General features: G+C 40.5%; 1 protein-coding gene across 1 annotated transcript in view; it reads right to left on the reverse strand.

Annotated features, from left to right (window-relative positions):
- Abcb5 (ATP binding cassette subfamily B member 5) overlaps nt 1-25,422 on the reverse strand; it is a 134,859-nt gene that overhangs the window by 63,188 nt on the left and 46,249 nt on the right. The window contains 12 exon segments of the mRNA XM_050120827.1: nt 430-507; nt 1,017-1,120; nt 2,265-2,341; nt 2,343-2,404; nt 6,399-6,426; nt 6,428-6,534; nt 12,663-12,824; nt 17,501-17,622; nt 21,287-21,302; nt 22,187-22,380; nt 24,290-24,292; nt 25,319-25,420. Of these exon segments, the coding sequence (XP_049976784.1) occupies nt 430-507; nt 1,017-1,120; nt 2,265-2,341; nt 2,343-2,404; nt 6,399-6,426; nt 6,428-6,534; nt 12,663-12,824; nt 17,501-17,622; nt 21,287-21,302; nt 22,187-22,380; nt 24,290-24,292; nt 25,319-25,420 (1,055 nt within the window).

Consider the following 25,422-nt stretch of genomic DNA (forward strand, 5'->3'; position numbering starts at 1 on the left):
GGAGAAAAACTCAAAGCCATCCCACTAAAATCAGGAACAAGACAAGGATGTCCACTCTCTCCATACCTCTTCAATATAGTGCTTGAAGTTCTAGCAATAGCAATAAGACAACATAAGGGGATCAAGGGGATTCGTATTGGAAAGGAAGAAGTTAAGCTTTCGTTATTTGCAGATGATATGATAGTATACATAAGCGACCCCAAAAACTCTACCAAAGAACTCCTACAGCTGATAAACATACTTTTAATAGAAGAATATGTTTATAAGAATTCTGATGACAGATTTTAGCTACTTAGAATAACAACAAAAATTTATGCTCTTCAATGATCTGATAGAGAGACTATGTCAAGAAATGAGAAAGAACTAAAGGTTAGCATTGACCACAAATCTCGGTTAAAAGAAAAAAATTCCAGTAGACATACAGTAGACCTGATACAACATGGCTTGGAATGCCAAATGTCTTAATCTCACGGCTAAATTTCCCTCTTCTTGGCCATAAAACAACCCCTAGGAAACAAAGATAAAGTTCTTCAGTTATTCTTAACTCTCTTTATATCATTCAGTTTTTTTTAAAGATTTATTTATTTATTATGTATACAGTATCCTCAGTGCTTTGTCTGCAGGCCAGAAGAGGGCACCAGATCTCATTACAGATGGTTGTGAGCCACCATGTGGTTGCTGGGAATTATTGAACTCAGGACCTTAGGAAGAGTAGGTGGTGCTCTTAACCACTGAGCCATCTCTCCAGTTTTTTTAAAGATTTATTTATTTATTATGTATACAGTATCCTCAGTGCTTTGTCTGCAGGCCAGAAGAGGGCACCAGATCTCATTACAGATGGTTGTGAGCCACCATGTGGTTGCTGGGAATTGAACTCAGGACCTTAGGAAGAGCAGGTGGTGCTCTTAACCACTGAGCCATCTCTCCAGCCCCCTCAGTTTTATTTTCAACTGAGAAGAGAAGACCATGTAAACAAGGAATCTTGCCCAGGGCTGGTGAGTCAGTTAAAAGTTTACCTGCATCAGGTTCACCAAGAGCAGCAGAGCCCAGGATGATCAGGAGCATGGAGTAAGTTCCGCATCATGTTTTAATGTGGTTTTGTTGTAGTTTTCAAACATCAGAGAAGGAGCAGAGTTTCCATCAGAAGCTTGGAGGAAAGTGCAAGCAGAAAGCATAACATGTCCCACAGGAATTGCAACACATGGAAAAAACTACGCATTTCTGGGCAAAAAAACTACTCTGTTTACTTTTAATATACATGATAAAATTAATTACTTTTAATCTCCCTACCTTTGCTTTGTAATTGTATCAAATCAATGAGTCTTCTACTATCATAATATTTTTCCTTTTTATTATTATTTGAATTTTCCTTCCGTCCCTCCCTTCCTCCCTCCTTTTCTCCCTCCCTGCTTTGGGTATATGTGTGTGAACTGGAGCACTTGTGGATAGGACTGAGGACAACTGTGGTAGCGGGTTCTTGCCTTCTGCCTTATTGAGGCAGGGCACCTTCTCTTTTCTGTAATACACACTCTAGTCCGCCCATCCACCAGCTTCCTGTCTTTGCCTCAGATCTTGTCATAGAGTGCTGGGTTACAGATGTGTACTGCATTTGGTTTTTAATGAGGGAATAAGACTCAGGTTGTCAGATTTGTACCTGCTCAGACAGCGTTCTCACCCTATAATATTTTTCAGTGAGGTCAGCAGTTTAAATTATTATTTCTAATAACATCTAGTAACTCGCATTTCTTAATATTCATCAAAAGTGAGACCTTTGTATGTGCTCCTAAGAGTTGCTCACAAAGTTAGGTATTAGACACACACATGGCTGCTAAAACAGTGTAGGGTCTAGTGACTTCCTGAACCAGTCCACTCTTCTGGAACTTTGGCACAATCCCAAACTTACATTCCCTATTTCTGAGCTGGCTGGTAATAAAAATTTGTCATTGTTTGGACAGGTTGGAAAGAGAAAAGCTGTCTCTGTCTTTTCTTGCTTCAGTGTTTAGGAATGCTGATACAACACTGCAGTCAGAATTAGTAAACAAAGCAATTTCTTTACAGCTCACCCAGCCAGCAGCACCCAGCTGGACAGAGTGAGCCAGCTATGGCCCATCTCTCAGGCACAGCCACGGCCCTTCCTACCATGGATTCTGTCCTAGGGATGACCACTGCAAGCTCTGTGTCCCCCTTGCAGATCACTGTGCTCGGCTCTGTTCTCTGACGATGCTTGAGTTGCGAAAGCATAAACAGGTGAGTGTTACTTACAGCGACTAATTTTGCAAAGATGATAGAAAACACTGGGTAAACAGATCCAATTAGGACAGAAGCCAGTGTGCCCAGAACAAAGAGGCCATTCAGACTTGTTTAATTTAGGTATTTTTAATAGTGAAACTTCAGGAAGAATTGTCTATAAATAAAAGAAGTTGATTAAGAACAATATCAGTCTGAGGATATTATGGAACCCAGAGAAGTGAGGCAGGACAAAGAGAAGCACACTGGAACCTAGCAAATAGAACAGATGGCAGTGTACAGTTTTATTTTTCTTAGAAAAATTTACCAATTTTATTACCAATGATGAGTCGCATACATAAAGGAATCTTACATCAAAGTGATGATTTATACAATGTCAGCTTTTGGAATTCCACTCAGTTGCTATCACTAAGAAAGTACAAACTGGGCCCGGAGAGGTGGCTCAATGGTGGAGACCATGGTTTGATTCCTAAACCCACATAACCACCTGTAACTCCAGACCCAGGGGATCTGGTGCCCTCTTCTGACCTCCTCAGGCACTACACACATGTGGTGAACAAACATACATGCAGGAAAACACAAAAATCAATTTAAAAAAGAGAAAGCAAATATTAGGTCACATGTCAGGTAACTAAGAATCACAAGAAATAACAGAATCAATTTTCCTTAATCTTGTCAGACTGAATTCAATACCATACTCTAAGTGAGGACAAGGGTTAGGCGGGAAGCCTGCAGAGAAAGTGTTCCAGTGTGGTTGTGTGGCATGGTGTGAGGGCATGAGCACTGCAAGGGGCTTGGGCTGTGTGCTCAGAGCCAAGGCTGGAGTGATGGAGCCCCATGCAGTACAGGTGAGATGGCCAGGAAAGCTGTAGGCCCACTGCGTGTTTGATACTGAGTCCATAGCTGTCAGGCATTCAGAAGCGTTTTACTGTTGTCATTTTAAACAATTTTGTGATCTCAGCGTTCAGTTCCATGCCCCCGTATGCAGTTTTGAGGCACAGTTTTAAAAGGTGGAATTTTTTTCCTCTAGGAGTTAAAAAAAAATGCAGGTTTTTTAAAAAAGTATTGCTTAAACAGAGTTAAGTAGATAGAAAAGAATAAAGTAAGACAAAATCAAAATGAAAAATCCCTGAAAAATCACAAATAATGTCATATCTAATATATTACGGATTATAGAATGTCTTAAGATAATCTGATGTAAAAATATGAAGGAGGCATTTTCTTTAGAGACACAAACAAGTCTGATAAAGTTAAAAATTTCATCTGATCTGTTTTTTAATTTTATTGAGTTATAATTTGCAAATAGCCAGTTACACATACATATGTAATTTGCTTATCACCAATTGCACATGCGTGTGTGTTTTGGGAGTTTAGAAGTAGCTTGTTATTGGTGAGTCTATTAACACAATTACATAGCTAATACAACTTCCATGGAAGGACCCCGCCTTTGCCAGCCAAGTCTCTTCAGCCTCTGGTTGCCATCAGCTCCTCATCCTGCAGCTCACACTGGCTCTGGTCCTCACTGTTTCCTCTTTCCCTCACTTTGTCATGGGGATGGTGCTGTTTATTTATTTTTTTAATGCTTTGGGAGTTTTTAATTCAGGAGTTCAAGTTCTATAGAAGATAATTGGTTTATAAATACTTTCAGTTTATGGTTTATCCTGTTACTTAAATCTGTTATATAAAAGGAAATGTTCTTCATGAATAATGTCTGATTTATTCTAATCAGTATGTTTTTGGTAATGTTATCTAGGAAATCTTAAAGTCATAAAGATTTTCTACTGGGTATTCTCACATAAAGTCAGTGTTTTTACGTTAGTAAAATTTGTGTGTGTGTGTGTATGTGTATACACGCACATCTATGCATGCACATGCCACAGGGTATAGGTGGAGGTCAGAGGACCATGTGCCAGAGTCTGCTGCGAGAGCTGGTGACTGCACTCGGCTGTCAGAAGACTTTTACTCACCAAGCTATCTTGTCAGCTGATTTTTGTTTTGTTTTATTTCACTACTGATTTTTTTTAATCAAATGCTAGATGTTGTAAACTTTACTCTGTTGGTTACTTGAAATAAATAAAAATTCCTATGGTGACCTTTGATGACATCCACAGCGATGAACAATCTTACAAGAGTTTAGTTCTTATATTCAAGGGCTTGTGAGAAAAGTTATTTTTTTTTCCTCTTCATTTAGATTAATGACCTCTGATTTCTATCCAGAGAGCTTCTCTGAGCTTGGGGACTATATACTAAAAACAAACCAAACCAAACAAACAAACAGAAAACTAAACAGACCATAAATAAACAACAAAAAACAAAACAAAATCTCCAAGAATAGGATTCAAAATTGAAAATTATTTTTTTAAATATTTAAAAGATTAATTTTATTAATTTAGTTTGCTCACACGCTTGTATGTATGTGCATGTGTGTCATTGTGTGTCTGGTAAAGACAAGGCTCTTTTTTTACAGGTCTTGCCAGCCTGAAAATTATTTTTATGTGTTTATACAAATGAACCTTTACAAAAATCAAAGTGAGAGAGAAGAGGGGGAAGTCTAAGTGTGAACGCCATGAAGATCACATAGTTGTAGCTAAAGTGTGAGACAACTATGGCTGCGTCTCATAGGACGTCAGAAGGACTGGGGTCCGCAGTCCAGACCTCAGGCAGAGAGAACTGGTGGCTGAGAAGGAGAATGTGAGCTGGGAGGCAGCAGGAAGAGCTAAGGAAGAGGTTAATCTGAATCCTTGAGAGAAGATAAGAATGGGCCCTAGAGAGCTGTTGGGTGATTGTCAGCTGGAGACAAAGACACTGAAGCCCCACAGAGGAACTGTCCAGATGAGGGACCTCTGGCTTACCAAACACATAACAGTACCCAGGGACCGGTAATGGGGCCTGAGGAGAGGGAGAGCCTAGGGCTCAGGGAAGCCCATGGAGGGAAGACACTTATGAAAAGTTGTGCTGGGTGGTTGGTTGGTTTTTTTGTTTTGTTTCCCTCCATTTGACTCAATCCAACACCATTTGAGGGAACCTCAATTGAGAAACTGCCTCCAACTGGCCTATAGGCAAGTCTGTGGGTGATTTTTGTGTGGGCAGTGTCACCCCTGGGCAGGTGAATGTATAAGAAAACAAACTGAGCAAGCCGCAGGGAGCAAGTCAGTAGCAGCCTCCATGGGCCTCCGCTTCAGTTCCTGCCTCCAGGCTCCTGTCTTGAGTTCCTGCCCTGAGTTCCCTTCATGAAGGACTCTGTCAGCTAAAATAAACCCCTTTCTCCGAAGTTCCCTTTGAGCATGGTGCTTTTCGCAGCAAAAGAAATCTAACCAGGGAAGGTATTGAGGACATTCAATTGTAGGTCTGGAAGCCATGGTGGGTTAAGTGGAAGGAGATAAATTGTGAAAGAGAAATGACACCGGGTAGGGTGGTGCCTGAGGAGAGTACTGAGTGGTGCTGGGGGCAGGGAGGGATACAGCAGGGTGACCTTTGTACTGGGAGCAGGGAAGAGGACGCCTGGGATCAGGTACCCCTACCCAAACTGCGGCTGGCGGCTGGTCGTTTCCAGGCTGTTGCAGCGGGAGTAGCCAGTGAAAGAGGTGTTGAGATTAGTTAGAACCCCTCTCCACCAGGACTCTGCGCAGAGAAGGTGGGCAATACGTCAATGAGCAGTCCAGAGACAGCGTAGGCTGCCTTTTCCTCCCTTGATAGCAGGCTTGCCTTCTATGGCTATTCACTTGCTCCTGGTCCACAAGGCCCCGGGGAAATCCCATTGGATGCCCTCTAGACACAATATCCGGACCCAATTTAATCTGGGGTGGCCCTGGTGGTGTTCCCCACACCTCAGGCTGCTGTTTTTTGTTTGTGTGTTTTGGGTTTTTCTAGACTGGGTTTCTCTGTAGTTTTAGAGCCTGTCCTGGAACTGGCTCTTGTAGACTAGGCTGGCGGGCTGCTGTTTTAACCCCTGGTTTGCCGTGTAAAAAGGAACAACATGCCTTTATAAGATTTTTTTTTCCCTTCCCAGCAAAGACCTTTGACAAAAATGTGGTTCAGTAGATGACCTCCTTAGTGTCGTGGGCAGTGAGAGCGAATGTGAACTTAATGGCACAATACTATTTTATTGTACATCAATTATAAATTTCATAAGGGAACATGTATACAAGCACTTCCTTTTGATGGTAGATGACTTCCTCAGACACAGAAGGACTTGGAGCTGCTCACATCACACAGAGAAATAGAGCTGCTTTTTTCCTCAGTGGAACACGTCTTTGCCTCCATTTGTTCATCAGCTTTTTTAATATCCTTAAAAAAAGAATGTATTGGCTGTGATAACGATGCCTTAAAAATACAAAGGCAGCATAGGGAGATAGCTCAGCTGGTAAAGTGAGGACCCGATTTTGGTCTCCAGAATTCAAGATTTTAAAAAAAGATGGGAATGACGGAATGTCCTTAGTACCCTAGTGCTGGGACAGGAGGAAAGGGAGCTTCAGGATGGGTTAAGAGTTGAGGGAGGTGAAGATGTGCAGGGATAGATAGAGATAAGTTGATCCTTGGGGCTTGCAGACTTGCTAGTCTAGCCTGCTTGGTGAGGTCTAGGCCAGTTAGAGACTCATTCTTAAAAACAAACAAGCACATATGCACACATGCACACACACAGGAAAAAATACAAAGGTATTTGTTGTGTCACAATAAAGCTTGTGTGTGTGTGGTCTGAGATCAATCTTAGGAGACAATGTACTTTCCTGGCCATTAGCCACAGCCCAATCCAGACTGAGACTTCAAAGCAAAATGAGTCTGTGTGTATTGGGACTTCTTGAGAATAAAAAAAAAAGAGAGAGAGAGAGAAATCAAACTATGAGTAAGTATTAAAATATACATTAGGGCTAAATTATAAGATAGATTGCACTGAACATAGTTTTTCTTTTTTTTGTAATTTAGAAACATGAGGGCAGTTTCGTGAGACCCCCAAGCAGAGCTCTTCAGTGAGCTGGCAGGAGAGAAGCCTGAGCTCAGAGAGGCAGAATCAGGGAGGCAACGACAGTACCACATTCCAGGGATGGTCGGATTCCTCAGCAATCTGGGGAGCAGTTAATGAATTACACAGAGACGCAGTAACTTGAAAGTCTGTAGTTACAGGTACTTTTACACTATCACCTTCTTTTCTGTTATTTTTCCACTGTGGAGGAAATCTTTTATTTGACTATTCTTTTTTTGTCCAGAGTTATTTAATCAGTGGGAAATTTAAAATAGAATTTAACCTGATTTCATAGTAAAGCTTTCTAAGGAGGAATTCTGTTATTGGTCAAAGACAACTCATTTTTCTAAGGAGGTTGCTAGACAAAGAATAATGAGAGTATGTGATGTTAGAGATTCTAGGTAGAGACAGGAAGATTAAGAGCCAACCAAAACTAAAGATGTATGAAAAGTCCTTACAGAAATACACTACTTTGTAAGGTAACTAAAAAACACAATTGAAAATAAAAAAAAAGGAATTTGAACATAGATATCCTGCATGGGTAAATAAAAATCTTAGTGCCAGGCTCAAACACCTCCTTACAACTCAAGGAGTCCTCAGAGGCCTCCAAAACAATACAGGCTGTTGTCTTTACTCTTGGTTGCTCAGCAGAACCAGATGGTGAGACCTTGCTGTTGAAAATAAAACATATTTTGTTAAAAGACATAGAGAAAACATGCTACGACTGACCTAAGAACTTCCTTCCTGCGGGCTGGCTCTCCTAGTGCAGGAAGGCTTTGGATAGGGAGCTGGGTGGTGGTGGGGGGACAGGAGTGAGCAGTAAAGGCAGCAATAGTCTTGCCCAGCACTGGACCTGAGTACCTACCAGTCAAGGTGCTACAATAGCAGCATGAAGCTTTTTGAGGTAACCAACTGATGGAGGAAGGTCATTGGTTAATTATAATAAACCAACTGCTTGGCCTCATAGCTTAGAACATAGATGGGAGGAGTAAACAGAATAGAATTCTGGGCGGAAGAGGAAGTGAGGTCAGACTCTGCTCTGCTCCCGGAGAGACTCGACAGTTCTGCTCTCTGGAGCAGAGACGCCATGCTCAGCTCTGCCGGATAGACATGATAGCTCTGCGCTCTGAGGCAGACGCATGAAGCTCCCCAGGATGGACGTAGGCTAGAATCTTCCTGGTAAGCGCACCTTGGGGTGCTTACACACATTATTAGAAATGGGTTAGAACAATATGTAAGAGCTAGCCAATAAGAAGCTGGAACTAGCCAGGCCAAGCAGTGTTTAAATGGATACAGTTTGTGTGTTGTTATTTCGGGCATGAGCTAGCAGGCGGCTGGGGTGCTGGGGACACAGCCCCGCCACTCCTATTTCAACAACCAACTGCTTTCTTATTGGATCTGAGACCTGGAAACAGGAGGGAATTGTTGTATAATACCGTAAACAAGCTTAAAAGCCCATGGATGGAATGGTCATAAGTTTTAGAAGGGAACATATATAGTATTGTTAAATGAACACACCAAATTGTCTTTTAAATATTTATGCTTGGGGTTGGGGATTTAGCTCAGTGGTAGAGTGCTTGCAAAACCCTAGGTTTGGTCTTCAGCTCTGAAGAAAAAAAGAAAAGAAAAAAGAAATAATTATTTTTATATTCATAGATTAGTGCTGCTCTCAAGCTTGGCTAAAGACAATAGCTTCTGCAGTGACAGCAGTTAATGCAGACATTGTCAGCTGGCTGAGATGCTGAGAATAAGTGACTGCGGAGTGAGACCTCAGGGCTCAGGACACACAGCAGAAGAAAAGGCGGACTGGGAAGAGTGCTGTGAATGCCCTTGTCTGGACACTACACAGCCGCTCTATTCAGTAACTCACTTCAGCCATGATTACCTGAACAAAATCAAGCCAACAAGGTCAATCAATATTCCAGCAGGCAGCACTAACTGGACTTAGAGGCTTACAAAAAAAAAAAAGCAAAAAGAACTGTACATAAAGGTGGGAGGGGGTTGTTGAGGAGTATATTTGGAAGTTGGGGTAGAGAGGAATGTATACATTGTATACATATACAAAATTGTCAAAGTACACATAAAAGATATTCTGAAAAGTCTGTCTTAGCCACGAGTGGGTAGTGCATGCCTTTACTCCCAGTACTCTGTGAGTTCGAGGCCAGTGTGATCTATAGAGTGAGTTCCAGGACAGCTAAGGCCACACAGAGAAACTCTGTCTCAAAAAACAAAACAGAAAACAACAACAACAAAAAAAACACAAAACAGAAAATTTGCATCTGTACTGGATTAATTTTTTTAGAATTATTTTTTATGAAAAAAATTGCCCAAATGCATATATATGTATGCCTGGTGCCATGGAAGTCAGAAGACAGAATCAGATCCTGTGGAACTGGAGTTATGGATAGTTATGAACCATAATTTGAATGCTTGGGATAGAACCTGGGTCCTTTGCAGGAGCAGCTAGTGCTCTTAGTGAGGCCATCTCTCTAGCTCCTCTGTACTTGATTTTATTTCATATCCACTAATATACAAATCATTCCAAACACTTATAAGAATTAGTTCATTATTAATGAATTGATTACTGTATTTCCCTCATGTTAGGATTAGAAAATAGAAACATAAAGAATTTAAGACATTTATCCTTGGCCCTGAAAGTGTAGCCTCCCAGAGTCAACTGGCAGTGACGGCAACTCATTTCTCAGCCACTGTGGTGCTTCTCAAAGTTTCTTCTTCCTGTGTGTATGTGCTCTCTCTCTCTCTCTCTCTCTCTCTCTCTCTCTCTCTCTCTCTCTCTCTCTCTCTCTCTTGTGTGTGTGTGTGTGTGTGTGTGTGTTTGTCTGTGCTTGTGAATGTGGAGGGTGAATGCCTTCCCTGAGAGTCTTCCTTGTCATTCTCCAATCCTCAAGGCAAGGTCTCTCAGTTGAACCCAGAGATTGCTGATATGGTCGGACTAGTTGGACAGTTGTGTACTGGGCATTCTGTTTCTTCTGAAATGATAGGCGTCCCACCCCGCACTCACACACTGGTGAAAATCTGGGCTTACAGCCCCACCCATTGGTGGTAATCTGGAATTACAGCAGTGTGCCACTCTGGAGGGGATCTGGAATTGTGGGATTGGGGGGTACCACATGGTGGGAATCTGAAATCTATCTTGTTTTCACACTTACAATTATTAATAAAAAACTAAAGATGTGTTATTCTAAAGAAAGCCTAAGTATCCTGGTTCTTAAAGATCTCAAAAAATGATGAATTTGGGGGCTGGAGAGATGGCTCAGTGGTTAAGAGCATTGCCTGCTCTTTCAAAGGTCCTGAGTTCAATTCCCAGCAACCACATGGTGGCTCACAACGATCTGTAAAGAGGTCTGGCGCCCTCATCTGGCCTTCAGGCACACACACAGACAGAATATTGTATACATAATAAATAAATAAATATTTTCAAAAAAAATGATGAATTTGACCCTCAATTATGTTCTTTTCTTACCTAGTTATATTGGTTTGGAAATATTAAACTTAGTAACTTTATAAGTTAATGCCTCTAAGACAGCAATTCTCAACCTGAGGGTTGTGATCCTCTTGGGGGTCACATATTCGATATCCTGAACATCAGATATTTATATTATGATTCATAACAGTAGTAAAATTACAGTTATGAAGTACCAGTAAAACAACTTTGTGGTTGGGAGTCACCACAGCATGAGGAACTGTGTTAAGGGTGGCAGCATTAGGAAGGCTGAGAATCCCTGCTCTAAGGAATGAAAATGATGTGAATTCAGTGTCAAGCAACATCTCAGATTTATCTATCTATCTATCTATCTATCTATCTATCTAATCTATTATCTATCATCTATCTATCTATCTATCTATCTATCTATCTATCTATCTAATCTATTATCTATCTATCTATCTATCTATCTATCTATCTATCTAATCTATTATCTATCTATCAATCATCTATCTATCTATTATCTATCATCTATCTATCTATCTATCTATCTATCTATCTATCATCTATCTATCTAATCTATTATCTATCTATCAATCATCTATCTATCTATTATCTATCATCTATCTATCTATCTATCTATCTATCTATCTATCATCTATCTATCTAATCTATTATCTATCTATCAATCATCTATCTATCTATTATCTATCATCTATCTATCTATCTATCTATCTATCTATCTATCATCTATCTATCTAATCTATTATCTATCTATCAATCATCTATCTATCTATTATCTATCATCTATCTATCTATCTATCTATCTATCTATCTATCATCTATCTATCTAATCTATTATCTATCTATCAATCATCTATCTATCTATTATCTATCATCTATCTATCTATCTATCTATCTATCTATCTATCTATCTATCTATCTATCTATCTATCTATCTGTTTTTTGAGACAGGGTTTCTATACATAGCTCTGACTGTCCTGGAACTCACTCTGTAGATCAGGCTGGCATTGAACTCATAAAGATCTGCTTGCTTCTGCTTCCTGAGTGCTGAGATTAAAGGTTCGTGCCACCACTACCTGTCCTTACTTTTCTTTTTAAAGGAAATACAGAATATGGACAAATATGAAATAAAATAAAAATCAAGTAGTTAAGCAAGTAGATTGTACTTTCTTTGTTTTGATTCTCTTTTAGTGTGTATAGATGTGTTATATGTAAGTACAAGTGTATGTGCATATATGCACATGTAGGTGTGCACATGTTTGTGCATGTACATGTGTATAGGCCAGAGGCTAAAACTCCATTGTCCTCCATCTTACTTTTTGAGGTAGAGTCTTTCATTGAACCTGGGTTCCTGAGTTTAGCTAGACAGTCTGACCAATGAGCTACAGAGATTCTCCTTTCTCTGCCCATCTCAGAGCTGGAGTCTCAAGTGGAGCCACTGTGTCTTTTCAGCACCCTCCCCACTTTAAAAGCAAAACAACAAAAACAACCAGGGTCTCACTGTAGCGAAAAGCAGGCCCACTCCCCTATTGCAACAGTCTCACTATGCGTCCCAGGTTGACCTTGAACTCACAAAGATTCTCGTGATTCAGCCTCCTGAAAGCTGGGATTACAGGTCTGAGCCACCATGCTCTGTTTAAGATTATATTTCTACCTTCTGTTTTGTTTTCATGACTTTTATGCTCTAGCCCTTCTGCCCAGCTTAAAGGGACTTCAAATATCGTTCTCTCACTGTCTCTAGTTATTTTCCCAGCACTCCTCTGTCTGCATGGAAGGCTGATCTTTCCTTTTCAGCTGCACAAGGAAGTGTTTGCTTTTGTCTATTTATTTCTGCACTGCTGTCCCACCCCTCTGGCTTTCTTCTTGGTTTTATCCCCAACTTTGCAGCCTTCTAATCACTTCCTTAAGGTTTGTAACCCTGTCCCCATTGGTCCTGCTGCCTATGTTACAGAGATACATGCAGATATAACATCCTGTAAAAACTACCTGGGTCATGGCGAGAGGGTAATACAGCCTCTGCTTTGCAATTAGTCCAGCACGGGTCCCTTTCTCTGCTACCACACCGTTCCTCATAGTAACAATCAGGTCTGCCCCACGAGTACTGGAAAGCGGGCATGCTACCAAAATTGTAGTCTGACCTTTGCTTGCCTACTGAAGAGAAGGTGTGGAAATAAGCAGACAAGAGTTAGAAATGATCTCTGCAAAAGTCAGGACAACTTATTTTCACAGTATTAGTTTACAAGGAATCTTATCCTGGGATATAGAAAGTCAGAATATTTAGCAGATTAGAAAGGCCAGTAGAAAATAGAATATAAAAAGTAATTTAGTCTAAATGGTATTTCTCTCTCTCTCTTCCTTGGAGAGAGGGAGAGAGAGAGAGAGAGAGAGAGAGAGAGAGAGAGAGAGAGAGAGACCATAGTATCTTAGCACTGGAAAGAAACCTAACAAGAAATTTTTAGCAGTCTAACCATAACATTAAAAAAGATCTAAGATTTAAACTCAAAGTCATCTTCCAAATGAACATGTTCTTTACAAGTTATGTGCAGACTCAAGGTAAAATATGTTTTAAAACAATTTCAAGTACATAGAAAGATACACACAAGGACATTGATAGATACATTTCAAAACCAATCCATCAGATCACATGGGTAGGCCATTACCAGCATCCTGTCACTGCCACCACTTACAAACCAAAGGAGACCTCTAGCTTATTCCCATTCTCTCTCTCTCTCTCTCTCTCTCTCTCTCTCTCTCTCTCTCTCTCTCTCTCTCTCTTTCTCTCTCTCCACATTTGTGTGCATTTATGTAATGGAATCTGCAGTCTTAAATGTCTGAGTCTTTGGGTTCAATATTATGTTTTTGAGACTAACCATTTTGCTTCTCATACCTAGTTCCTTCTCTTTGTGTGTTGCTTTCATTGGTTAATGAATAAAGAAATGGCCTTGGCCTAGTTGATAGGGTGGAACTTAGGTAGGCGGAAAAAAAACTGAATGCTGGGAGGGAGAAGGGCAGAGTCAGAGAAGCCATGGATCCTCTGCCTCAGACAGATGCCGGTTAGAATCTTGCCAGTAAGTCACAGCCACGTGGCGATACATGGATTAATGGAGATGGGTTAAACTAATATGTAAGAGCTAGCCAATGGGAAGTTAGAGCTAATGGCCAAGCAGTGTTTTAATTAATATAGTTTCTGTGTGGTTATTTCGGGTGTGAGCTAGGTGGGAGAGTGGGATGAACAAGCGGTCCTTCCTCCTACATATGGATATAATTTATCCATTCTATTGCTAACTGGGTTTGAGCTGTCTTTACTTTTTTCTACAATATAGATTTTTGCATGTATTTATTTAGTGAACAAATTCATAAAGATCTGTCATTGTACATCTCAAAAGGAACTGCTGAGGCATAGGGTGTCCAATCTATAGAGCCCCACGAGGCAGGAGAGAGCAGGCAGCATTCTATCTGCATCAATGAGTTGATCTCTTTTTGTCAGATAAATGAGTGCTATTACATTGAAATCTTTATTTATTGAAAACACTGTGTTTTGTGATTAGCCCAAATCTTTTGCCCTTTTTCCTTTGGGAGCCATCTTTTTCTTCCCTGTTTCTCCCACATATGAGGTTTTCTTCTCATGCTAGCTGTCTTCCGATGGATAGAAACGTCTGATTTTAGAGATGTCCACTTTAGTGACTCATCTCTTTTCCAATTGTGTCTTTTGAGTCCTATTTCAAAATATTACCCTCTGTCACACACAGATATTTTTCTGTCTATTTTTTATTATTGTGCCTCTCATGTTTAAACCTTTAATTTACCTGGAGTTGATTTTTGTGCATGATGTCATTGTTAGGCTTTAATTAAATGAGTGTTCTAGTGACCTCATCATAGGTAAGGTCTGTTTCTGCCATCCAGGGCACCTGTCACTACACTATGATACTCTGTGCTAACTGGCATACACCAGAGCTGAAACAGTTCTGTGAACCCGTTTGAGCCTCCGAGTTTTGTTTTCCTCCACGTGGCTGCACTTGCTAACCTTGAGCTCAGTGCTTTTCATCCAAGCCCGGCCCAGGAGCAAGTGCTCGGCAGGCACACTGCAAGTGATTGTCCGCATCACTGCTCATCTATCACAGACATCTAATTTTCTTATTTCTAATTCTATTATCCTCCATTTCAGAGAAGGAAAGTGGAACTCTCAACACCAAGAAGCTTGTTTTGATCCCCTGTCAGCCCTGGAAGGGTGGTCTTAAGCTCAGATGCAATTGCTTCCTCCTCCCTCTGAAAGGTCTCTGTAGCAATGGATATGATTCCTGAGGTGAAGGAGGCTTGTTTCAAAGTCTCACAGTTCCAATCTATAAAATCAGGAAACTATTCAAAGCATTGGTGATTCAGAATCAAAATCAATGAAATCATGTTAGAATTCTACATGGGAACTGTGGAAGAAAGTTAATGTCTTTTGTTATGACAATGTTTAAAATATCTGTAGGAAAAAAGACTAAATAAGATATACCAAAATATTGATAGTGCATGTATTTAATTATTGGACCTATGAATTGTAATTTTTTGAATTTTCAGATTTTTATTTAATATAAATGTGTAGTGATGAGGCGAGCAGGCCTCCTTTTCATCCCACCCGGCTCCCGCATGGCTAGCTTAGCCCCGGAAATAACAACATACAAACTGTATTCATTTAAACACTGCCTGGCCCATTAGTTTCAGCCTCTTATTGGCTAATTCTCACATCTTGATTAACCCATTTCTAATAATCTGTGTAGCACCATGAGGTGGTGGCTTAAAAGGAAAGATTCAGTATGTCTGACCTGGCGGCTGGCCCCATGGCATCTGCCCTCACTTCCCTTCTTCCCAGAATTCTGTTCTGTCTACTCCACCCTCCTATTTTCTGACCTATCAGGCCAAGCAGTTTCTTTATTAATTAACCAATGAAAGCAACAGATAGCCAGATGACTCTCCTCCATCATAAATGTATTGTACTTTTACTTAAAGTGATAAGATAATTAGGGAAAATGTTCCCTGTCTGAAAGGTTGTGTCCCCACTGTAACCTCTGCATGCACACAAACGAGCCCATGCCATCATGAAGAACGGGAAATAGTTACTTTTCTGTGAGTAAGGTCTTTTGCTAGTTTTTCTAAAGCATCTCATGATGTCTTGGAGAAATAACTATTGGGATACATTTAATTTATTACTATTCAGGACAGTAAGGCAGAGCACAAGACTGAAAGCTATCAAATTGACTGTGGATTATTATGTGAAAGAAACCAGGAGGGAGAGACAAAGACTGGAAGCCTCCACCATCACCAGGGCTAAAATTAAAAAACAGACCCTGTGAAGAAACCTGGATACGCACAAAAGAAAGCAAGCCCATGCCAACCCCAGCTGGCTTGGGGCCACTGTGCTAACTTTTCTCTCAGCTCTAACCTGTTCCTCTCTGGGAAATGTATTTTTCTTGATAAACTTCCTCTGTTTCTGCTACTATCCTCCTGCTCCTGTCCAAACCTCTTGTTCCAGGATGCAGAGACCTGGAAATTCCAGAGGCTGCCCACTGAAGCCAGTATCTCTTAACATCACTAGGACATTCTTAGTGAGAAAAAAGGGGAGACTAGAAGATGGGGGCCATGCAGTGACGCCTTGAGAACACTTGAGTCTATGCTCTAGGATTTAGAACATTAAAGATAAGTGAGTTACCATCCATGTTCAGATGACACTAGAGTGTTCTTCTTGGGATTTGACTTTAAAATTCCGTAGAAGCCAGGTGGTGGTAGTACACGCCTTTAATCCCAGTACTTGGGAGGCAGAGGCAGGCAGATCTCTGTGAGTTCGAGACCAGCCTGGTCTACAAGGGCTAGTTCCAGGACAGGCTCCAAAACCACAGAGAAACCCTGTCTCGAAAAACCAAAAAAAAAAAAAAAATCCATAGAAAATAAATCTGGGCTCGAGAATTGTAATCAAAGCCATTGTTTGCATTATGCAGACCTTTTTAATAGTTTTAAGTCTAAAATATGTTAAAGTATCTGTGAATGTCGTATATGTGCATATATTTAGACACACACATATATCTGTGTGTGTGTATGTGTGTGCTCACACCAAGTTGTACTTATGAGGGTCGGCAGACAACTTTCCCCAGATCAAACTCAGATCATCAGGTTTGTCATCTCAGCCTTTACTAACTGAGCCATCTCATTGACCTGATATCCACACATTTGCTAAGAATGTATACACATACATAGGTAGTCCACAAACAAGCATACATTATATCTATATACATATAAGGTTGTATCTATATACATGTGTGCATAGGTACATGCATATTTTATATCAGCCAATATAGCTACGAAAGCAGTGATGGAATAAATGGGTTAGTAATGAAGAATAAAAATGTGTCATTAAGAAATGAGGTGGGTCACTGAGTGATGTCCAAGTCATTATAAAGTCTCTCAGATTCCTTTACTCTGCTTTAAGTGAAATTGTGTTAATGTGAATACCCTTACGACGCGTTAAAGAAGAAAAGTTATTAAAGAAGAGAAAAATCCATCAGTGTGAATAGAAGAAGCAAAAGACACCCACTGCTGTTTCTGTGATGAGGATGTTTCTACAGGAAGGTGAGACCTGCTGGAATGGAATGTTATACAGATTGATGGCTTGTGTGTGTGTGTGTGTGTGTGTGTGTGTGTGTATGCTTAATGTCAACTGTAGCATTTATTTCTCCAAGTCACACCCTGGACCCATACCAGAGGAACTCTGGGAACTGCATTTTCTTGTACTTAAAAACAATAGTGAACCAGCAATGTGAGACTCAGAAAAGATTCTGTCCACTTACCTTCTCCAGTGCACTTTCTGTGTCAAGGGCAGATGTAGCCTCATCTAAGATCAGAATTTTGGGGTTTCGAACTAGCACTCGAGCAATGATGATTCTCTGTTTCTGGCCTCCGCTCATTTGAGCTCATTTGAGCTAATGAGATACAGAGAGGGAAAGGCACAAAGATAGAAGGGTGATTAAATGATTAGAAGAGGAAATGACAAGCACATTTTGTGTTTTGATACCAGCTTAATGACTGCTTTAGCTTGGCCATCCAGACTCTTTGATCTGATCATTGTAAAAACGAACATCTCTGAGAAAAGGTCCTTGCAAAGACAGTAAGGGAAGGTGACTTCGGACCAAACCAGATAAACAGAAAAATTCTTAATTGTAGTGAATTTTCAAATGTCTTTTAGATGACCTCAAAATCTTTTAAAAATATATGAAGCATACACTGTAATATAAGTATTTGTTTGCAGTTTGATAGGTTCTCTATACGTTTCCTCTTGGAGACTCTGAAAGGCAGGATGACAGAATGAACGCCATTTAGTAGGGTGTGGTGATGCCCACGCGGAAACCCAGTGCTGAGAAATCTGGGCAGGATGCTCAGGAGTCAAGGCCATTCTCAAGTCAATGTTGGGTATGGGAGAACTCGCCTTAGAAACAAGCCCAAAAGACCATGTATGGTATGGTGGTGTATGGTTTTAATTCTAACACTGAGGAGGCAGAGGCAGGTGGGTTTCTGTGAGTTCAAGCCAGTCTTGTTTATGTAGTGAGTCTCAGGACAGGAAGGGCTCTGTCTTAAGCAAACAAACAAAACAAAAGTAACAACAACAAAAAAATCAACCAACCAACCAAAACAAAAACACCACACAAAGCCCAAACAAGCTGAACCAAAATTTATCACAACTTCTTTTTTAAAAGCCTTATGTTTTGCTAAAAGCATTTTTCAGTCTTGGGAAAAATTTAAGGCTCTGTTCTTTATTTATTTCTTGATAAATGTGTTTTTAATAAACTGAGCATTATTTTATTATAGTGGGATAGCTTCTAGCATCTGTGATCTGTATTAGTCATATTCTGTTGGATTATGGCACACATTTCAACAAGGATAGAAGTTTAAATATTCTTTCTAAACATTTAATTTCTAGAGACTTTTTTCTCTAAAAAAAATGTTAGTCTTGGGGCTGAAGTGATGTCTCAGTGGTTAAGAGTACTTGCCACTTTGGTAGAGGATACACATTTGGTTGCCAGCATCCACATGGTGCTAACAATCACCTGTAACTCCTGTTCTCAAGGATCTGATCACACATGTAGTGCAGACAACGAATCAAATACTCAATAAATGGACACATTTTATGGATACAGCCCCGTTGTTTTTGGCAAACAAGTTTCTACAGCATGCCACTGTCACACAGTTATGGAACAGAACGCTACAAAATCTCAGGATCTTTTTGAGTCAAAAGCAGACAATGTTTCAAAATATTTACATTTGGTTTCCATAGTGCAAACTTATGTATCTATCTGTCATCTCTCTCTCTCCTCTTTTTTTTTTTTACTTATTTTTGAGAGTATTTAGTGCAGACCAGGGTGACCTAAAACTTGCTCTGCAACCCAGGATGACCTTGAACTGTTTTTGCGTCTCTTTTCCCGCCTACACTTCCCAAGTGCTGAGATTACAAGCATGGGCCATAATGTCAGGACTTATATATGTGGTGTTGAGAATTGAACCTGGTGCTTCTTGCATGCCAGGCAAACCATTGTGGTAGTGTTATGGGTTTTGATTTTTGTATTTTACATTTCTTTTCTTTGGTGATTTCACACATATGCAATGTATTTCGATTATGTCTACCTTCTAGGACCTCAGACCATCCAACTCCCAACTCCTTGTGGACTCTCTCTGGGGTGGGTTCCAAACACCCTGCAGCTGGTCAAGCAGAGACATTCAGAACATGTTCTGGTACCGTGTGTCTAGCCGTTTCAGTTTCTAAATGGTGGTTTTTGAAAGAAGGTCTTAATTTAATTTCATCTTTCTTGTGTTTCTTTCCTCTTCTCTTGAGTGTTGGGGGAGGTGGGTGAGCCCAGGGTCTTGTGCACTCCAGGCAAACAGTCCACACTAAGTTACATCCCTAGCCTTTAGTTTCAGTTCTTTTGTAATATTTTTCAGAGAAATTTCCTACATGTGTACAATGTATCTTGATCATATCCTCACTCTTTTTTTTGGACATTGTCTTATTTATCCAGCTCAGACTTCTCAGACATGACATTCTCCTGCCACTGCCCCTGGATCACACATGCTTGGCCAGTTTAGTATTTCTTTTTTAAGATTTACTTTTTAAATCTTTATTTGTGTTTGCACGTGTGTGTGTGTGGTGTGTGTGTGTGTGTGCGCGCGTGCGCAGGTGCCTAGGGAGGCCAGAAAAGGGTATGTGGTCCACTGGTACTAGAATTACAGGTGGTTGTGAGCTGTCCAGTATGTGTGCTGGGAGCCAAACTTGGGTGTTCTCTAAGAGCAGCAAGTGCTATTAACCGCTGAACTGTCTACTTCTCAGTTTACTCCTTTAAACAACAGTACACAGCTTCCAAATTCTTTGCTTATTGCAACATTGTGATTTTCCCCTTTCACCTACAGTATTAATTAATTATTCTTTTGAGACTGCTTTACTGTATAGCTCAGATTGTCTTGTGCTTGCTAAGTAATGTGGGCTGGCCTCTAAATGGTGATCCTCCTGCATCAGCCTACAAGTGCTTTTCTAGATTTTCATTTTTGAAATCAAAGCTAATATTTTGCTCTATGACAAATTAATTTTTTGTGTGTGGTGTGAGCAAAACCCACACAGTTCTTTGGTTGTCTTATTCCAGGACCATTCATTTACATTTTTTTTCACCTGCTTGATTCTATTCCACTTGTTAAAAATGGACACGCGGGCCATTTCTGGAGCCTGCACCCTGCTGCTCTGCACATTGTCTTGCCCCTCCACTTCTGCAGTGGTTGTTCTCTTGGACTAGATGCTGTGAGTGTCTGCTAGTTTTGTCGTTCTGTTTTTAAAGCTGCTTTGTCTACTCACGTTTTGATTTTATAAATACAAAATGATTTTGGTGTTCATACACAATTTCTACACATATACAAAAGATTCACAGAATTCTCTGACTGGAGAAGAATCAGATTTCAGGTCAACTTGGGAAGAATATATCACCTTAAAAACATTGAATCTTTAGTAAATAAGGTACAACTTAATTAGGACTTCTTTCATTATTTTGGTCAATCTTTTATTAAATGTACTTTTAAGAAATCTTAATTTTGATGATATTGTGTATGTTTTAATTTTTAAATTATGTTTGCTACCTTTTAAAGATTCAGTTGATTTTTAAAGGGAGTTTGAAATCATTAGTTGGTTGTTTTTTCTTTTTTAAATTTGTTTTGCAGTTTGTGTCTTCAAAGGGGTGACCCTTTCCAGGTTGTTTAGTCCACAGGCCATGGAGTTCAGAGCATCCCCGTGTGGTCAGTGATGAGGATCTGTGGTCAAGAATGACCTTCCATTATTGATTCTCCTTTTCTTCCTTTATTCCTCCTGCTCCCATTCTCTACCCCCTCTTTTTCATTCTTCAGCTTCCTCTTCCCCTAACCCCCTCTCTTTTCTAGTTAAAACACGCCTGTGAACTTCAGTACTCATCATACTACTATGTAGTTTCTCCTTTGGATTACAGCATTGTGAGTTACTATTAGGTTTGCTGTGAGGAGCATCTTGTCTATAAATGCTCTTTTAGTAAAGTAAGCCCTAACTTGTAGAGTTGGGCTGAAGAGCTCACAGAATCTGTCCCCAACCTAAGTGAGAGGCAAGAGAGCACCGTGTGTTATAAGGAAATTCGCTGACAAGAGTGAGGTCAACAAAAGGGGAAAAGCCTTTAAGCCACTAGTTATATTTCTGACTTACATTCCATGCTAATTACTATGATAAATCATGGCATAATATACATTATTTTAAAAAGTTATTTTGTTATAATTAATGCACATGGTGTGGTTTGTAAGTATGTCCTTCAAAATGAATGTTTTTTGCTATTGTAACTTTCTGGAATGATGAATTTTAGATGTACTTTAATTTCAACTTTCAAGTGTCAGATTTTTTTTTTTTTTGTAATATATCTTAGTGGGTGCATCCCACAATTTTTAAGTGGTTCTGATGAATTTAAAAACAGGATAAGTAGATAAATGATTTAATAATTATCACACAGTGCTCACTGATACATGTATTGTTGTCAAGAATTTCAAATTTATTATGTCTTTTTTACAGTTCCCCATTTCTTATGCATTGTTTATTTCTTCTGCTCCGTCCCCTCAACCTAGCTCAACAATCCTGTGTTTGAGCGCGCCTTTCTCATTATTGACCACTAGGTGGCGGTACAAACCAACATTTTTGCAGAAACCATTTCTCAGCTTGCATTCAGGATTTTCTCAAATTTCTTTGTCCTGCTTTAACATAGGTATCATTCTCTCTCTTTAAGGTACAGTGAAACACAATAAAAATTAAATATAATAAATAACTTTTTCACCTGGTCTTTCTCTTTTGGACTTTAGATCTTTCCCTACTCTGCAGGTGTTGCATCTGAAATACTCCACACATCATCCCTGGCACTGTACAATGTGAGTTAGCCCGCCCTGGGCTGTGCGGAACCCGGAGGTGCTCAGAATCCAGGCAGCACCATCCTCACCTTAGGGAAGGCCATTATGAAGTCGTAGGCATTCGCCTCCTTCGCTGCCTGCTCCATCTCTTCACTAGCGCTTTTACGCCCAAACTTAATATTGTTACCAATGGTGGTCCCAAACAAAACAGGCTCTTGGCTGACCACTCCAATGTGCTCTCAGTAATGCCTCACGTTTTGATCTTGGATGTCGTTCTCATTCACTGTGATGTGCCAAACCAAAGAACCAAGCAGGCTATGATGCCATCTGAGGTCTTGGCTTTCGACTATCTTCTTAAACCGAAGAATAAACCGAAAAGTAGTAATTTTGGCAAGTATTAGCTATATTTTGGTAAAATATTTATTGTTTGAATAACACTGAGTTTTTTTTCCTGGTAGATTGGAATCAATAAATCTTCAAGAAACAACCAACTTAAAATCCCATGAAGCCACATGTTGTCAATAAGATACAGTGCTACAAATGTTATTATGGAGACAGAAGCCATCAACTTTGCCATTTTCAGACTGATGGCACCGCTAATGATCTAGCCTTCTAATTTCTCAGTGCAATGTTCTATCTAGCTTTCCTAATTTCTCAATCCTTGTTCAATCACAAAAGACCAAAGTTCCTTCTACTCTTCGTTTTAACTCATAGTAAATAAGCTGTCTTCCTAGGTGGCGCTGTTACCGCAGCATATTCTAGGGACAGGGCTAGATGTGGCCATCAAACTCCACTCCTCACAGCCTGGCATTTATGTGAGACTGGACACTGCTTTACCCTCATCCAGTGATTTCTTTAGTCGATATTATCATGGACTTGATGTCTATAATATTTTAAACTTGAACTGAGACGTGCAATTTAAAAGAGACTAGCTTCTACAAGATTTTTTTTAAAGACATCAATTGATGTTAAGGAAAAGCATCAAGAATCACGTTCCTGGGAATACCAGCTTCAGGCAGAGTTAATGCCAACATTATAGATTATGGACAATGACAAAGAGTGGGCCAGAGGGGTGGCTCTGCATGTAAGGACATCTGCTGTACGAGCCTGTCCACTTGAATTCGATCCTTGGGACCCATATGATGGTGGATGGAGAGAAGTGTTTTCTGAACTGCACACGTGATCTGTAGCTTCTGTCACCCCTCCCAGGCACTCTCTTGAAATAGGAATAAATACAATTTTAAAAGAATAAGCATGCATTCTATAGATATTACTCTTCTAACACATTTTGAAATTCTATTTTTCTGTTGTTTGCTGTGCCGTGGTCAAACCCAAGGCCTTAGCATTCCAGGCACACACTCAAGTACAACTTCAGCTTTTGCTCTTTTTTTTTTTTTTTTTTTTTTGAAAACATAGTTTCACTATGTAGCCCAGGCTGGGTCTAAACTCATGAGATCTCTTCCTCAACCTCCTGAGTGCTAACATTTTAGGTATGTAGGTATGTATCACCATGCCCAGCTAAATTTTGAAATTATTTAGAAGAACTAGTATGGTAGTTTGAGTGAAATTGGCCCCATGGGCTCATGGGGACTGGTGTTATTGGGAAGTGTGGCATTGTTGGAGGAATTATGTCGCTGGGGGCAGGCTTCGAGGTCTCAGAGGCTCAAGCCAGGCCTAGTGTGGCTCATTGTCCTTCTGCTGCCTGCAGAACCAGATGTAGGACTCTTAGCTATTCATCCTGCACTATGTCTGCCTCCCTGCCTGTTGCCAGGCTTCCAACTATGATAACAATGGACTAAGCCACTGAACTGTAAGTCAGACACAATTAGATGTTTTCCTTTCTAAGAGATGCCATGGTCATGGTGTCTTCACAGCAATGGAAGCCCTCACTAGGACAACTGGCGCCACAAACCTTCCAACTATGATAACAATGGACTAAGCCACTGAACTGTAAGTCAGACACAATTAGATGTTTTCCTTTCTAAGAGATGCCATGGTCATGGTGTCTTCACAGCAATGGAAGCCCTCACTAGGACAACTGGCGCCACAAACCTTCCAACTATGATAACAATGGACTAAGCCACTGAACTGTAAGTCAGACACAATTAGATGTTTTCCTTTCTAAGAGATGCCATGGTCATGGTGTCTTCACAGCAATGGAAGCCCTCACTAGGACAACTGGCGCCACAAACCCGCTATTTTCCCTACACTGTCTATTTACTCTCTTTGTTGTCAATCTACATGTAAGAATGCGGACTCCAAGAGGCAGAGGCGTTTGTCTGCTTGCTCACTGCAGGCTTCCCAGAGCCCAGACCAGCCCAGCTTGTCTCAGTGTAACTGTAAATACTGGGAGTTGGCACAACTGGTAGTATTTCCAAATTCCATTCTGTGTACATGCCTTTTCTTTTTTTTTGTGTGTGTGTATGTGTGTACATGCTCATGTATGTGTGTAGAAACCAATGTTTGTGTATGCATAGAGACCAATGTTTGGATATCTTCCTGGATCACTTTCCTCCTTAGTTTTTGAGATAGGGCCTCTTAGGGAACCCGGAGCTAACCAATGTATCCACACTGGCTGGCCAGCAAGCCTCAGAGATTCTCCCATCTGCACTTCCCCAGCACCAGGGTTGCAGATATACATTCGGCCAGCAAGCCTCACAGATTCTCCTGTCTCCAGCTCCCCAGAACTGGAGTTGAGATGTGCATCTGATGTGGGATTCCCCGCTGTATGCTGTGAATACCACTGGTTGAACAAGAAACTGCCTTGGCCTGTTGTAGGGAAAAAGAGTAGAGCGAGGCAAGGAAAACTAAACTGAATGCTGGGAAAAGAAAAGTGGAATTTAGAGAAGCCATGGAGACAGAGACAGATGTGCCAAAACTTTGCTGGTAAGCCACAGCCACGTGGCAATACACAGATGAATAGAAATGGGCTAAGTTAAATGTAAGAGTTATCAATAAGAAGCTAGAGCTAATGGGCCAAACAGTGATTTAATTAATATAGATTCTTTTCAGGGCTGAGCACCGGGAACAAACAAGCGCCCTCCTACAACACACATCTGGCCAGCAAGACTCCCAGATCCCCCTGTCCTTACTTTGCTGGCACTGAGACTGGCCTGGTTTTAAGTGAGTGCTGGGAATACAGCACCTATGACCACATAGCAAGCCCTGAAACACTGAGCCATCTCCCAGTCTCTCTCCCCTGGTTTTCCTAGCATTTGTACTTACACAGCCTTCTTCGGGTTCATATAGCCTCTGCAGAAGCTGGACTGTTGTGCTCTTGCCACTGTCTCTGGGACCAACCAAAGCTACTGTCTCTCCAGAATAA

This window comes from Alexandromys fortis, unplaced genomic scaffold, assembly GCF_014885135.2.
Source record: "Alexandromys fortis isolate MF-2015 unplaced genomic scaffold, M_Fortis_MF-2015_v1.1 scaffold_182, whole genome shotgun sequence".
Taxonomy (NCBI): Eukaryota; Metazoa; Chordata; class Mammalia; order Rodentia; family Cricetidae; genus Alexandromys; species Alexandromys fortis.